General features: G+C 42.8%; 1 protein-coding gene across 1 annotated transcript; it reads right to left on the reverse strand.

Moving 5' to 3' along the window:
- Positions 1-281: 281 nt before the first annotated feature.
- LOC139537627 (adapter molecule crk-like) lies at positions 282-9,075 on the reverse strand. The gene is made up of 3 exons (XM_071339164.1): positions 8,565-9,075; positions 6,815-7,422; positions 282-1,079 (listed from the first exon to the last, which is right to left on the reverse strand). The coding sequence occupies exons 1-3, from the start codon at positions 8,782-8,784 to the stop codon at positions 945-947; spliced, it is 963 nt and encodes a 320-aa protein (XP_071195265.1). The 5' UTR covers positions 8,785-9,075; the 3' UTR covers positions 282-944.
- Positions 9,076-16,220: the final 7,145 nt, after the last annotated feature.

Raw genomic sequence — 16,220 nt, forward strand, 5'->3', positions numbered from 1 at the left:
AGGATGGGAAAGGAGGGGACCGGGGCAGACGAAAGTAAGAGGAGAGAGAGTTCAAATATATCCGCTTGGTATATTAATATACAAAGCCGTTGTCTGGCCATTGTATATCTCACAACAATGAGGTGGACTGAACAAAGGCCCCATACTTTAGTCCTAAGGAATGTCTCCACTTACTCCCCAGACACAGACAAGACACAGTCATCATAGCATTTCAGAATGTCAGTGATCACACAGGGCGGTGAGGGTCTTGATCATGCACAGGGTAAAAAAACCACACAAAAAACATTTAACATAATATTTAGTATGTAATGGTGTCATATGTCATAATATTTTCCACTTAATTTCAGTACAAAAAGAGTACTTGGGGGTTTGAAGCAGAGGGGCTTGGTTAGGGCCCCTGTGGTGGGTGTCCTGTGGTAACTTGTTCTATCTGTGGAGTGCAGCAATGGTCGTTTCAGTCGCAGTGAGCGTCTTTCTCCACAAGAGGGAGTCAATCAGGAGTCAGTATGGCCATTCTGCTCTTCGAGGTCCCAGATTCACTGTCCTGTACTACAAAAGGGTGATCCATGAGTCTGAGAGAAGCCACATATACACCAGCGTCTGGGCATGTGTGTGTGTGTGTGCGGGAAAATGCGTGTGTATATGTGTAAAGAACGATTTCTTGCCAAACATGGGAGAGGGGGCGTAAACTCTGCTGTGTGTGTAGTGTATCAGGACTTGAATACTGGGGTAGAAGTGTAAATTATATTCCGTGTGTGTGTGAGTGAGAACTTCATCTAAATAAATTCTCTCTCACACACATTAGCAACAGCAGCGAATGAGTTGTAACTTCTGACCACTGCAGTCAGTATATCATGTGTTATTTTCGATCATAGGTGAAAATCACAGAGGACTGGATTGGACTTATGTGAAGTGAGGAGTGTGTCTGTAAGTATGTGTGTGTCTCAGCTCTCGTCCTCGGAGTGTTGATGGTCCAGCAGCCGGACATGCGTAAAGGGAAAGTGGCCGCACTTGCCCTTGCACTCGCCCTCCCACTGGCCGTTCACGTTGATCTTGGTCACTTTCACCATGTCTCCGACCTGCACAAAACACACACGTTAGACTATAGAGACAAATTGGATAGAAGCAAGACCTTCAGGGGTCTGCAACGTGTGGCTCTGGAGCCGCACAAGGCTCTTAAAAAGCCTCTATGGGGCTCAATGATGTTCAATAAATAGTTATTTAAAGCAGCCTAATCAATCAACTCTAATAGTAGTAGAATGAATACATCAAATCAACTCTATTCACACTTGAACCACATTAAAATTATTTAGCCTAATTAGTTGGCTACAGCCCTTAGCCTGACGACTCACATTACATTCTTCCGCTGCTCTGTCATTCACTACATACTTTAGGTCGGCTACTGCAATCATTTAAGTCTTGTGGTTACAAGAGGGGCGGTGTACAAAACAAAGTAATCAGCGATTCGATTGTTTCTAACCAATCAGAGTATCAAAGCCTATGACACATTTTTAAACAGCCACTTTACCCACGTGTGTTCTGGCTCTGGCCCAACCCAATCTGACAGCCCTGAATCTGTTTGCATTCGGTGAAGGGTCGGGAGGTACACAGATCCAGACTCATTGCGGAGAAGAAACTAACGTCCGTGGGTGTTGCGCAGCGATTGGCCGGAGCAAGGACTCTGGATAGCCAGCCAATACAGCCCAATTCTGCTTTGTTTCGTTTGAGTTCCCGACCCCAGCCTTAGCCTGACAAGTAGGGATGGGCATTTGAAATCATTTCACATTCAAATAAACAAAAATTGGGATAAACTTGGACACTTTGTTGCGCAGCCTGCACCACGGGAGAGACATTGCACGGGATGGGCAGGGGCCAATGGTGTGTGACAAAGGAGAGCGAGGAAAAAGTAGCAACTGACTCATGCTAGTTGACAAACTTGTAAATGCCACAGGTTATCTATCATCCCATCTGGCAGGGCCTGTCTTTACTGTATTAAATCTTATTTTTCTACTGTATGTTTGTTTTACTCCATGTGTGACTCTGTTGTTGTATGTGTCGAACTGCTTTGCTTTATCTTGGCCAGGTCGCAATTGTAAATGAGAACTTGTTCTCAACTTGCCTACCTGGTTAAATAAAGGTGAAATAAAAAAATCAAGGTAAAGAAGCTAGCTAAGATTGCCAGATATTAGCTAGCCAGCTTGTTAGCTATGCCAGTTGAGGCTATTTTGCTGCGCTCCCCGTCCTCGTCTACACTAGAGGTCGACCGATTAATCGGAATGGCCGATTAATTAGGGCCGATTTCAAGTTTTCATAACAATCGGAAATCAGTAATTTTTGACACCGATTTTGCAGATTTTTAAAATTATCATTATTTTTTGTACAGCTTTATTTAACTTCTCTGGGATATGTGGGACGGTAGCGTCCCACTTGGCCAAAAGCCAGAAAAAATGTAGCGCGCCAAATTCAAATATATTACTATAAAAATTAATCACACATGAAATCACACATGAAAGACACCAAATTAAAGCTACACATGTTGTGAATCCAGCCAACATGTCTGATTTCAAAAAGAATTTACTGCGAAAGCACACCAAATGATTATGTTAGCTCAGTACATAGCCACAGAAAAACACAGCCATTTTCCCAGCAAAAGATATTCACAAAAAGCAGAAATAGAGATAAAATGAATCACTGATCTTCATCAGATGATACACATAGGACATCATGTTACACAATACATTTATGTTTTGTTCGATAATGTGCATATCTATATCCACAAATCTCGGTTTACATTGGCGCCATGTTCAGAAATGCCTCCAAAATATCCGGAGAAATTGCAGAGAGCCACGTCAAATAACAGAAATACTCATCATAAACTTTGATGAAAGATACATGTTTTACATAGAATTAAAGATACACTTGTTCTTAATGCAACCGCTGTGTCAGATTTTTACTTTACGTAAAAAGCACACCATCCAATAATCTGAGACGGCACTCAAAAATAACAAAATTTCTCCGCCATGTTGGAGTCAACAGAAATACGAAATTACATCATAAATATTCCCTTACCTTTGATGATCTTCATCAGAATGCACTCCCAGGAATCCTAGTTCCACAATAAATCGTTGTTTTGTTCGATAATGTCCATTACTTATGTCTAAGTAGCTACTTTTGCTAGCATGTTTAGTGCACATGTCCAAACGCTCGCGCAGATGCAGGCGAACTCGGACGAAAACTTCAAAAAGTTATATAACAGGTCGAATAAACTGGTCAAACTAAGTAGAGAATCAATCTTCAGGATGTTGTTATCATATATCCAATAACGTTACAAACGGAGCATTCCTTCGTGTCTGTAGAAGTTATGGAACGCAAGGCGAGATCATGAAGCGAGATCTCGCAAGGCGAGATCATGAAGCGCATGACCAGGAACTGGCAATCTGCCATACCACTGACTCATTCCCCTCTCATCCAGCACCACAACACAGCATAAGCTTCATTCCACGTTCTACAGACTGTTGACATCTAGTGGAAGGCGTAGGAAGTGCAAACAGATCCATATCTTACAGGGAATTTAATAGGTGATGAGTTGAACGTTGACCAGTCTCAGAATTCTCAATTCCTGTTTGGATTTTTCTCTCAGGTTTTTGCCTGCCATATGAGTTCTGTTATACTCACATACATCATTCAAACAGTTTTAGAAACTTCAGAGTGTTTTATATCCAATAGTAATAATAATATGCATATATTAGCATCTGGGACAGAGTTGGAGGCAGTTCACTATGGGCACGCAATTCATCCAAAAGTGAAAATGCTGCCCCCTATATCAAATAAGTTAACTAGGCAAGTCAGTTAAAAACACATTCTTATTTTCAATGACGGCCTAGGAACGGTGGGTTAACTATCTTGTTCAGGGGCAGAACAACAGATTTTTACATTGTCAGCTCAGGGATTCAATCTTGCAACCTTACGGTTAACTAGTCCAACGCTCTAACCACCTGCCTCATGAGGAGCTACACATGTTGTGAATCCAGCCAACATGTCTGATTTACGCGAATGCAGTAAGAAGCCAAGGTAAGTTGCTAGCTAGCATTAAACGTATCTTATAAAAATCAATCATAATCACTAGTTATAACTACACATGGTTGATGATATTACTAGTTTATCTAGCGTGTCCGGCATATAATCGATGCAGTGCGCATTCGCGAAAAAGGACTGTCGTTGCTCCAACGTGTACCTAACCATAAACATCAATGCCTTTCTTAAAATCAATACACAGAAGTACATATTTTTAAACCTGCAATATTAACCAGGTGAAATTGTGTCACTTCTCTTGCGTTCATTGCACGCAGAGTCAGGGTATATGCAACAGTTTGGGCCGCCTGGCTCATTGCGAACTAATTTGCCAGAATTTTACGTAATTATGACATAACATTGAAAGTTGTGCAATGTAACAGGAATATTTAGACTGATGGATGCCACCCATTAGATAAAATACGGAACGGTTCCGTATTTCACTGAAAGAATAAAACGTTTTGTTTTCGAGATGATAGTTTCCGGATTAGACCATATTAAATGACCTAAGGCTCGTATTTGTGTGTTATTATGTTATAATTAAGTCTATGATTTGATAGAGCAGTCTGACTGAGCGACGGTGGGCACCAGCAGGCCCGTAAGCATTCATTCAAACAGAACCTTCGTGCGTTTTGCCAGCAGCTCTGTGTTTATGAATTCAAGCCTATCAACTCCCGAGATGAGGCTGGTGTAACCGACGTGAAATGGCTAGCTAGTTAGCAGGGTGCGCGCTAATAGCGTTTCAAACGTCACTGGCTCTGAGACTTGGAGTAGTTGTTCCCCTTGCTCTGCATGGGTAACGCTGCTTCGAGGGTGGCTGTTGTCGATGCGTTCCTGGTTCGAGCCCAGGTAGCGGCGAGGAGAGGGATGGAAGCTATACTGTTACACTGGCAACACTAAAGTGCCTATAAAAACATCCAATAGTCAAAGGTATATGAAATACAAATCGTATAGAGAGAAATAGTCCTATAATTCCTATAAACTACAACCTAAAACTTCTTACCTGGGAATATTGAAGACTCATGTTAAGAGGAACCACCAGCTTTCATATGTTCTCATGTTCTGAGCAAGGAACTTAAACGTTAGCTTTCTTACATGGCACATATTGCACTTTTACTTTCTTCTCCAACACTTTGTTTTTGCATTATTTAAACCAAATTGAACATGTTTCATTATTTATTTGAGGCCAAATTGATTGTATTGATGTATTATATTAAGTTAAAATAAGTGTTCATTCTGTATTGTAATTGTCATTATTACAAATAAAAAAATATCAGACGATTAATCGGTATCGGCTTTTTTTGGTCCTCCAATAATCGGTATCGCCGTTGAAAAATCATAATCGGTCGACCTCTAGTCTACACCAACTCCATTCATTAAAGAGCAGCCTACCTTTTGGTTGCTCGTTGTAACCTACTTCTCATTTAGCTAACTTAATTCAATTTTTAAAATTTGCATTGATTTGAGACCTCCCACTTCACAGCCTCTGACTGTAGTGCCAACAACAACAAACCTGTGTAGGCTATAAGTATTTTTTATTATGGGTCACACGTCATAAAACTCCATTCAAAGTTTGTTTTATTAGATTAAGAATTTCAAATATCATGGCATATCCTTGTGTGTAACAACGTCAGAAATTATTTGATTTAATTGAGACAAACTTTTCATTGTTAAAATAGGCCTGTGATTTCCCCCCCCCCCCCCCTCAAATAAATACTCTCACAATATTCTAATACTAACATGCCCATCCCTACTGACAAGCACAGTAGCCAAACTCTTTATTTCGTTTCGCTAACCCAGGCCAGGGTTGGGGTTGCTTCCATTTCAAATACACTCATGAACAGTTGCAATTGGAAATCAATGTGAACTACCGGTATGTCCACTGACTGACCAATATTGGTATGGAATTACCCGAACCCTGATTGACTCACAGCCTGTAAGGGAATTGACCCGAAGCCCTGATCTACACAGCAGCACAGTCCTACTAAGCCTTTACCTTGGGATACACACTCCATGCCCATTCCCCATCATTCACTATAATCTCTGTTGCTTCACTTTCTAATGTGCAAATTTCTTCTTCTTTTTTTTTTAAATGGTCCGAAATGGCACCCTGGCCTATTCCTTAGATGGTGCACAACTTTTGACCAAAAGCAGTGCACTAAATAGGGAATAGGGTGCCATTTGGGACAAAACCCATGTTCCTCTCATGACATACAGTTATACCTGCAGGTGTGGTACTTCAAAAGAACGCTCTTCATCAACACTGACAAATTGGACTCTTAAGCTGCAAGCTATGAACTGCGAAGCAACCTTTGTTCGGGCATTGCCATTTCTACTGTACGACTCGCAACCTTCAAACAGCTTCTAATCTTAAATGGATAGTTCTACAAAACTACATATTTATGTGGAACTGAACTATACCTTTAATAGGTATTTAATAGGCGTTTGTTTACTTTGCATCATTGTATTTAGCGCATGTGACAGTACTAGCTCTCCTCTCGGTCTGCTTTTCTCTATATGCATGAACCCATTATACATGTCATTGTGTATGTGTGTGTGTGTGTGTGTAAGCATGCAAGTGTGCCTGCCCACATGTGTATGGATGGTTGTGTATACTTACAGGAAAGAGTAAGCAATTACAGCAGCTGCACCCTGGCAGAGAGAACATATAGGGGACATGAAACAGAAAAGAGGGAGAGAGTGCCATGGGGCACAGAAGAAGGCGAAGGGGGTGAACCAATACCTCCAAGGCGAGGGCCGTCTTGTCGTAGGCATTGGGCACCCTTTTCTGAATGGCGCGGGCATAGACGGGCCCGTTCTGCAGATTGGGCAGGGGAGTGTTGACCATGGGCTGGGCATACTGGCCTGGCTCTCCCAGAGGCGGGGGCAGCTGGGGCGCTGCTCCATCCGTAGTGCTGCCCCCAACACCCGCCGGCCCTCCCGCACCGCCGGGCCCCCCCGCCACCGAGGTGGGCGAGGCGGGCCGGTACTTTTCCACATAGGGTACGGGGATCATGCCGGCGCGGCACTCCTGGTTAGCCGCGTTCCACCACTGCTCCTCAGGCTTCTCCAGCACACGCAGCACGTCACCCTTGCGGAAGGGCAGGTCCTCCTCGTCGTTGCCGGGGAAGTCGAAGATGGCGCGAACAAACTCTGCCTCCTGCGGGGCGCTGCCCGATGCAGTGGGAGGGGCGGTGGCGGCGGCACAGCTCACAAAGCTAGTGTACGTGGCCTTGCTGATGGGCTCGATCAGCGTGGTGGTGTCCAGGTAGTGGATCTTGTAGAACTCCAGAAGGATGGGCAGGGCGTCAAACTCCTGGTCCCCGATGCGGAACCTCGGAGGGGGCAAACCTGGATGGCGAGAGGATGACAGTTTTATTTTTTAAATTCTCCTGGAACCCTGAGGCTACTGAAACTGAAAGTGCCTCAGCTGAGCATTCTTCTGACAATCGAGTCCTAACAAAACAATTAGGCTTAAGCCAAGGACTTAGCTGAAATAGTCTGTTTAAGCCTCCCATGGCTTCACATACAGCATGTATACATTCCCTGTCACAACTTTTGCAAGTTTATTAAGAAAAACAATCTGTTCCAGAAGATATAGGCCTACTCATTCGATAGTTTTCGATTCAATTTGACAGCTTAGCTAATGGTCACACACTTGCAAAGCCTGCAAGGTAGGACATGTATGGTGAAATTTCCAAAAGGAAATAGCCTAAACAAATAAAAAAGTACTGTGTGTGTGTGTGTGTGTGTGTGTGTGTGTGTGTGTGTGTGTGTGTGTGTGTGTGTGTGTAATTAAAACAGGGCAGGACCACATGCATTCCACACACACCATTCGGGAAACAGTCATCCTCCAATTGTGACAGCATGTCCATTCATTCATAGGATCAGCCCAATCCGACCACTCACTGTCTACCTGGCTCTTACTAAAGACAAAGTACCTAAAGCCTCCAGCTGACAAAACTAAACAAAGACCTTTGAAACCCCACCATTACTACAGTTACAAAAACCACAGCCAGTTATGTGTAGCTAGGTAAACACACTACCAAATCCCTAAATAAATACTATTTCCAAATCTTGGTGACTGTTCAAATTAGAGCTCATTAGCGAGCCCAGACCACGACCGTAAGTTAATTGACAAACTACACAATGACTGTCAAGTAGTTCACAACTAGGGGGTTGCTTGTTTCTGTGCATAGCCATAGTTTGCCTTCTGTTCCAACAGCTAGCTTCAGTCCGACCTTAACAAGAATGATAGCTAGCTACTGATGCTAAGTGTTCATAGTGTAATACAGTTTTCAAACGTATACTCAATTTTGTTTAGCAAACTAACATTAGCTATGTCTGGTGTAGCCAGCTTCCGGCCAACTAAATTATCTTAAACGTAGTTATGTACCGCTAGCTAGTGCCCGCTAGAACTGGGTCAGTGGCGTTTTCCCACGTTAACTAGTTTACTACGTTAGCGAGCTAGTATGACAGCTATCTAATCTTACCTGATCCAGATTGCCGGTTGTTGCTGATGCTGTTGATTATATAATGTGATACTTTTGAGTTCTCTGAGACGGATAGCACGTAGTCCCCGGGACTGGTAATAGAGTCCCTGACGAGAAACACGCCATGCCTCTGACCCTGCAAGAGGAAAACCGCCTCCTGTCGGCTCAACCTTCCCCAGTACCAGCTAGCACGATCCTCCGCGTCAAAATTCCCGGCCATGACTGCAAATCCACTCCGAGGCCTTCCCCTTGCCTCTCCCTGTCCACAACTAGGATCCAACTCATACAACTTTGTTTCACAGTAGAACACGCTCCAGGAAAAGACACGGCATCGATACCGCTTTAAACCGTTAGATTTATATAAATGTAACCGACTCCCACAAAACAATACTGACCCCCCCCCTTAAGAATTAATTGTTGCAACCAGAACTATGTAATTTATTTATCAAGGCGTTTTAAAATAAATCTCTGAATCTCTGAATTTGCAACGTGAAACTCAGGGGCTGAAACGGCGGATCTTGGTGTAAAGGTTGACTTCATCCCCATGGATTTAACTGGGCGTAGCTAGTCACGATGGGGCATGTCCGCTGGAGGCTGCCACTGAGGTATGGAATGTCATGATGGGCATCACATCCATCCATTTTGAGAAGGTCTAGAAATGTTGATCAGTCAAAGGTTCACATGCTCTGACTTCAAAACTCAGCTGGCTGCTTGTTAAATATTACAATACCAGGTTATTTCGCATGGACTGCAATATGTTGTTATTGATAAGTAACAAATAAGAAGAAGAATATGCCGTTTCAACAATTTGACACTAGATGTCATTCAAATGGCACTCCTAAACTCCAAGGTAGGTGTGGTGAGAACTCGTTCCGGTGGAATACGAAGATACGAGCGCTTATTTCAAAGAGCGCTCCGTAAGCCACGCCCCAGTGGGTAGAGCTAGACATGCTGTACTGGATCACGTTTTAATACGATTAAAAGCCTCTCATTTTACAGTGGGTCCGCCATGGTTCTGTGTAGCTTAGTTATGCTGATATATTTGCAGTTAATTTTGTCTGACGTAATAAGTAAAACAGGGAAACAACGATCGAGTCACAGACAGTTCGCAGTAGAACATAACAGAGAAGGGCATCGTTTACTACTTAAATTATTGGGATCATCTGGTTACCACCAGTGTTTGGAATATGACGAGCTCGTTGACAAAACAGACCATGAGACGCCTTTTTTACACGGATATTTATTTGTTAAAGGTCCGCGGTGGGTCGGTGTAAACTATGCGATTATATTGGAAGGTTTATAGCAGTGGATGTAATCTATTAAGTCTGCCTGACTGTGGCGCTCTTTATCCGAATTATTAGGACTTACTGGTAATCACAACAAAACTACTTATTTTGCTCAAATAGAGATAATTAAATGGTGTTTACTTCAAAAAGATTGGTCAGGCCAGAATACAACATTCCGTTTTCTGCATGAGTTTGGCGCTGTTTATTGCAATTTTCTGGATTGTCTTGTGATCAGAACAAAACGTAAATATTGAAGACTCATCTCTTCAGTAGGTCCTATGATTCAGTGTAGTTTGGCCCAGGAGTGTGAAGGTGAACGGAATGGCACTGGAGCAACGAACCACCCTTGCTGTCTCTGCCTGGCCGGTTCCCCTCTCTCCACTGGTATTCTCTGCCTCTTACAGGGGCTGAGTCACTGGCTTACTGGTGCTCTTCCATGCCGTCCCTAGGAGGGGTGCGTCACTTGAGTAGGTTGAGTCACTGACATGATCTTCCTGTCTGGGTTGGCGCCCCCCCTTGGGTTTTGCCGTGGCGGAGATCTTTGTGGGCTACACTCGGCCTTGTCTCAGGATGGTAAGTTGGTGGTTGAAGATATTCCTCTAGTGGTGTGGGGGCTGTGCTTTGGCAAAGTGGGTGGGGTTATATCCTGCCTGTTTGGCTCTGTCCGGGGGTATCGTTGGATGGGGCCACAGTGTCTCCCGACCCCTCCTGTCTCAGCCTCCAGTATTTATGCTGCAGTAGTTTGTGTCGGGGGGCTAGGGTCAGTCTGTTATATCTGGATTACTTCTATCTTATCCAGTGTCCTGTGTGAATTTAAGTATGCTTTCTTTTTCTTTCTCTCTTTCTTTCTCTCTCTGAGGACCTGAGCCCTAGGACCATGCCTCAGGACTACCTGGCCTGATGACTCCTTGCTGTCCCCAGTCCACCTGGCCGTGCTGCTGCTCCAGTTTCAACTGTTCTGCCTGCGGCTATGGAACCCTGACCTGTTCACCGGACGTGCTACCTGTCCCAAACCTGCTGTTTTCAACTCTCTAGAGACAGCAGGAGCGGAAGAGATACTCTCAATGATTGGCTATGAAAAGCCAACTGACATTTACTCCTGTTGCACCCTCAACAACCACTGTGATTATTATTATTTGACCCTGCTGGTCATCTATGAACATTTGAACATCTTGGCCATGTTCTGTTATAATCTCCACCCGGCACAGCCAGAAGAGGACTGGCCACCCCTCATAGCCTGGTTCCTCTCAAGGTTTATTCCTAGGTTCTGGCCTTTCTAGGGAGTTTTTCCTAGCCACTGTGCTTCTACACCTGCATTGCTGGCTGTTTTAGTGTTTCTGTACAGCACTTTGTGACATCAGCTGATGTAAGAAGGGCTTTACAAATAAATTTGAAATTTGATATCATTATTTACTCAACTACAGATTGAAATAGTGTTTCTTTAAAAAGATGCGCCTGGCTGACATGGACTGTTACCTTACCTTATTCCCTTTGTGGTTATCCATGGTTGTTGGTTATTTACCAGGTAACAAGTGAAAACGAAACAAGGACCGAAGCAATAGGCTCCTTATTTTACTCAACTAGAGGGTTTCTTTGAAGAGATTGTCCATGGCTGACATTAAAAATACATTAAGGGGAGAGGCTGATTATCTTTCTGCACATCTCTTTATGTCCAATGCTGGCTGCCATTGATATCACATCACAGGGGCACAACTTTGATTTTTAAAGTGGGAGGGTACATAACCTGGCGGGGGTCTGGGGGAGGACATTTTTTGGCCATTTAAAGCTAATTTCCTGCATTTCTACACAATCCAATATGTTGTATTTCTGTCTAATAAAGCCTTTTTGTGGCGAACAACTTTGATTGGCTGGGCCTGGGTGATGCCTGTGCACCTGCCTAGTCATTTGAAATCCATAGATTAGCGACTAATTAATTCATTAAAATGTACTTATAATTAATACTTTCATGTGATATCCTCTGGGTCCACATTGGGCGTTTTGTATGTCTGTTGCGCAAAAAAAATTGTTGCATGTTGAATTTATGTTGTTCAGTATAATTCATATCACTGAGCTCTTTTTACTTGCACGCAATATAGCTGGATCGTCCGGTCCCTAGGGGTCCACCGCCCTGCAGCACCCCAACACACCCACTCAGCTTTAGGATCTTAGTGAAACATTCATTACTGGTTTCAGGTGTGTTAGGCCAAGGCCAGAGTGACAACACACAGGACAGCAGACCCCCAGGGCCAGGACTGAGCAGCCAAGCAGCTAGGGACTGCCTAAATAGATATCTCCCCTGAGATATTATGTTTTCAATACAGACTCCTTTGTATCGTTCACTGATATTGTTAATACACTGCAAAAGTCACAAGCTCAATAGACTGGTCTTCCCTGGCTGTCTGTCCCTGTTGGGACACCTGTCGCCATCTGATCCTGCTTAGACATGATGAGCATAGTGTTGTGTACTGACTGTGCACCATGACAGTGAAGCCTGTAGAGATGTTAATTACTCTGTTTGAAAAGTGAAAAGTAGGGAATTAGCTAGGGAAACTGACAGATCAATAACGTTACATTGCTATACTAACTATATACTTATTTTCCACCATAATTTGCAAATAAATTCATTAAAAATCCTACAATGTGATTTTCTGGATTTTTTTTCTCATTTTGTCTGTCATAGTTGAAGTGTACCTATGATGAAAATTACAGGCCTCTCTCATCTTTTTAAGTGGGAGAACTTGCACAATTGGTGGCTGACTAAATACTTTTTTGCCCCACTGTATGTGTGTGCCGAAAGAAAGCAAAGAGACCCCTTAACCTATGTTTGAACTGACCCAGCTATAACTCTGTGGAGATAAAATAAGACAGCGAGAGCCCCTCCAGGTTTTCCGTATCTGGGGGGGACTGGAACTGTCAGCTAAGTGGTAATAAACTGTGGTGAGACTTCAGGGGATAATCCAAATATAGTGTGTATGTATGTGCGTAGTTTAAGAGAAGGGATAAAAGGAACGTTTTTGTATATGCACGTCAGAGCATCTAAATAAACATTCCTGACAATTGTAGCTGGGCCTCCGCCTGATTCGTTTCAACCAGTTTCTTACAAACTCTGGGTTTCAGGCTGAGTAATTAATTCAATTTGGTATTATGAACAACTGAGAACAAAATTCTCGTAACAATCAGTTGTTCTGCACTCTGGTATATCCAATCTAGTGCTTTGAAATCCAACCAAAATAGCCTGTACGACATTACCAAGCACCCCATTTTACACTATCCATTCTCAAAATAGTCCTGTGAGCGTAATGACGCTGATAGAACGCTAACTTCAATACGCTTGTATATTGAGCTTCTTATTCTGGTTTTATGTGTTTGTTCTAATTCATAATTGCCTCCCTGAATTGTTTATTTGATTTGAATTCTCCTGTTTATAAGGTAATGTTGCCCTGCATTATCTAGTTTACTCTTTCATATTCAAGCCGAATTGGTAGAATTCACGTGCGCTTCTTTCAGCGACTCCATGGTTTTAAAATAACTATTTTCCAAGGTAAGGCTATCCACTTCCCCGGACAATAATTAATTAGTCACGGCACGTAATATCTTGTATTAGAATCTATTCTATAATGTCTGCAAATTCATTACTGGATAATACAGATGACTTAATGTCTTATTCCAGTATAGCGCCTCAAATATCACTATTATTGATATCCCACGTTATCTAAACCATTCACACTTGTCTTCCTATTTCCACATAATCTTTCATAACAGTTAAACTTTCCTGGGTTCCTTCCTGCACCTTGCTCAGTCTCCCCTGTCCTTTCCAGGTCCTTTTATTTTACCTAAGAGGGCAGAGAGAGTCTCCTTATCATCTTCCACCTCCATTTCTCTCTTTATTTCCACAACTCCAGGTTTTGTAAACCATTCCACCTTCTTTCTGTCTGACTTTTCCTTGTCCTTCTTCAACATTCCTCTAGCTTTCTTTATACTTTTCAACAATCCTTCTCCTTCTTTAAACATTCTCAGTATTTCTTTTTCTCTTTCTTTCTTGTCCTATTGCTACTGATATCCTTACTTTCAAATGTTTATTTAATTTCTAGTTATTATTTTAGCTTCCTATAATATCCGCACTATCTATGCTGTTTTAGTTATTTTTATTGTGCTATTCACCTATTTAAAACCAATCCTCCTCTGTTGCTTTAATATATATCCCTGTCCTTCCTGGACTATATATTCCTAGTGGTCTGTTAAGTAGTGGATTGCTCGACCATACTCTCATACCTACTGTTATCCACACTACTTTAATATCTCTAGTTATTGTTGCTAGGTGACGTATCATATGTCCCGTCTTCACATGTCTATAATCATTATTCCTCCAGTAGTATAGTTTTACTTTAAATGTTATTATATCCATGTTTCCCTGTACTGTATATTCCTCTACCTCACACCCCAGTATACATTTTCTATAAACCTTACTGGACACTCACCTATGATGTTTATACACCTCTATATGATTCATAGTATTTCCTCCTAACTTCTAGTATTGTGCAATTCCACTAGTCTTCATATATCATTTACACTCCTCTCTCCTAGTGCAGGATCAAATGCGCCCCTCCTGCCAGGTCACATTTAAGTGACGTCACAGGATGGTTGCGCAATCCCCCTCACTCAGGACAGACAACTCACACACTTTAACACCCTACTTCTTTCCTAAACCTATAAACTTTCTCCACACAGGGAAACTTTACTCATTCAGTCTTTTATTCACATTAATTCAGGCTTTTATTCACATTCACTCACACACACTACGTTTGACCTAAAACAACCTATAGTTTTTAGCCTAACCTGATGCACTTCCACAAACACAGAAAGACGTTATTTCTACAGGATTTTTGTGGTATGATGGGAGTTCTGCCGAATCGGGTCAGAATCCCATCATTCCCTATTCACCCATCCAGGCAGACCTCTTACTCAGAGCGGTATCACGGATGACCTACTAATTACCGACCCCCGATTAGTCAGACGGAGCGTTATTTGTAGGATTTATTTTGAAATAGGACCTTGCCGAATCGGGTCAAAGTTCTATTGTGCCCTAATTATTCACCCAAGCAGACCTCTCTTCCTGAGAGCGGTATTGTGAACACCTATCCAATCAGTCTCTTACTAATTTATTAGAGCTGGGCTAATTTATTAGAGCATAGGCTTTCTACCTACTTATTTATGCAGACCTCTACTCATTAGAGGTGCATTCATAAGTAACCTATCCAAGCAGACCTTCTACTAATTTTTATTGAAGCGGTATCATAGGCTTTTTCTATCTATTTATTTATTTGTGTTGACAATACAAACAGGGAGCAGTGATGCCACACCAGGCCACGCAGCCAGCTAGTCAGGGCAGACAAACACACCAGGCCACGCAGCCAGCTAGTCAGGGCAGACAAACACACCAGCCAGGCTGGACAAGTTCCCCAGATGAACGGTCCGGAGAGAGGGACAACCTGAATCACACACCCAACTCGGACCGCCTGATCAAGTTGAATGGGTTGTGTTAACGCACAAGCCCAGACAGGTTCTGAAACAGTCGTGCCCGGCCAAGTAGAATCAGACAGGACAATCCCTACTCAAACAGGCCATCCATGCGGGTTCGTTGGACAGTCCGACCAGAGCAAGTGAAAGCCCCTCCCTACCGACCACTCAACACCAGCAAGGCACACAACCCCCTATCCATCAAATCCACACAAATGTCTATCAATAACTATTTTTAACCCCCCAAAGCTTAAGCATGCATGCAGTTATTGAATTCAAAAGCTCTCAGTATTACTAGGGTCATTTAGAAATTGGGTAGAGACCTACGTGGTGCTTCTATCGCTGAGACAGGACCCCCGAGGCAAATCACACAAACATTCAACTATCGTAAGAACAAGCTCACCTGAAATAGTTGGGCGGCCACCCGTTTGCGAGACTGCCCAGAAGAACCTCTGTCAGCCACAGAAGCGTCACTGTCCTATGGTCCCTTGAGGCCCTCCTGGCATGCTCGCCATTTATGTTGTGGAAAATATTAAATCAAATCCTACTCAGATACTAGAGCTTGTGAATTCAATTAGACTTTAATTGCAGAGTGCAACAAAGCCGAGCACCTCCATGGAAGTACTGCCTTCTCATTCTTAGTGCTTGGCTTTTATAAATGTTTTCCTTTACATAACGTCATCACCCCATTTGCTTTGTTACATAGTTTCCATTATCTTATTGGCTCAGATATTGAGGCATAGATTCTATTGGTGGCGTGACATGCATACCATTGAGCTAATGTTCCTGTCCAAAGGTCTTTACAAGTTCAGACATACATTATCAATGTATGCTTAACTTGTGTGCGTGTCCA

The sequence above is a fragment of the Salvelinus alpinus genome, chromosome 13 (genome assembly GCF_045679555.1).
Source record: "Salvelinus alpinus chromosome 13, SLU_Salpinus.1, whole genome shotgun sequence".
In the NCBI taxonomy this organism is placed as follows: domain Eukaryota; kingdom Metazoa; phylum Chordata; class Actinopteri; order Salmoniformes; family Salmonidae; genus Salvelinus; species Salvelinus alpinus.

What these genes read in the sequence shown, in the direction of transcription:
- LOC139537627 (XM_071339164.1), bottom strand. Translation starts at nt 8,784, where the DNA reads ATGGCCGGGAATTTTGACGCGGAGGATCGTGCTAGCTGGTACTGGGGA. An exon ending in CAACCGGCAATCTGGATCAG is followed by an intron (nt 7,423 to 8,564) that starts GTAAGATTAGAT and finishes CTCGCCATCCAG; the next exon opens with GTTTGCCCCCTCCGAGGTTC. An exon ending in AGACGGCCCTCGCCTTGGAG is followed by an intron (nt 1,080 to 6,814) that starts GTATTGGTTCAC and finishes TGTTTTGTGCAG; the next exon opens with GTCGGAGACATGGTGAAAGT.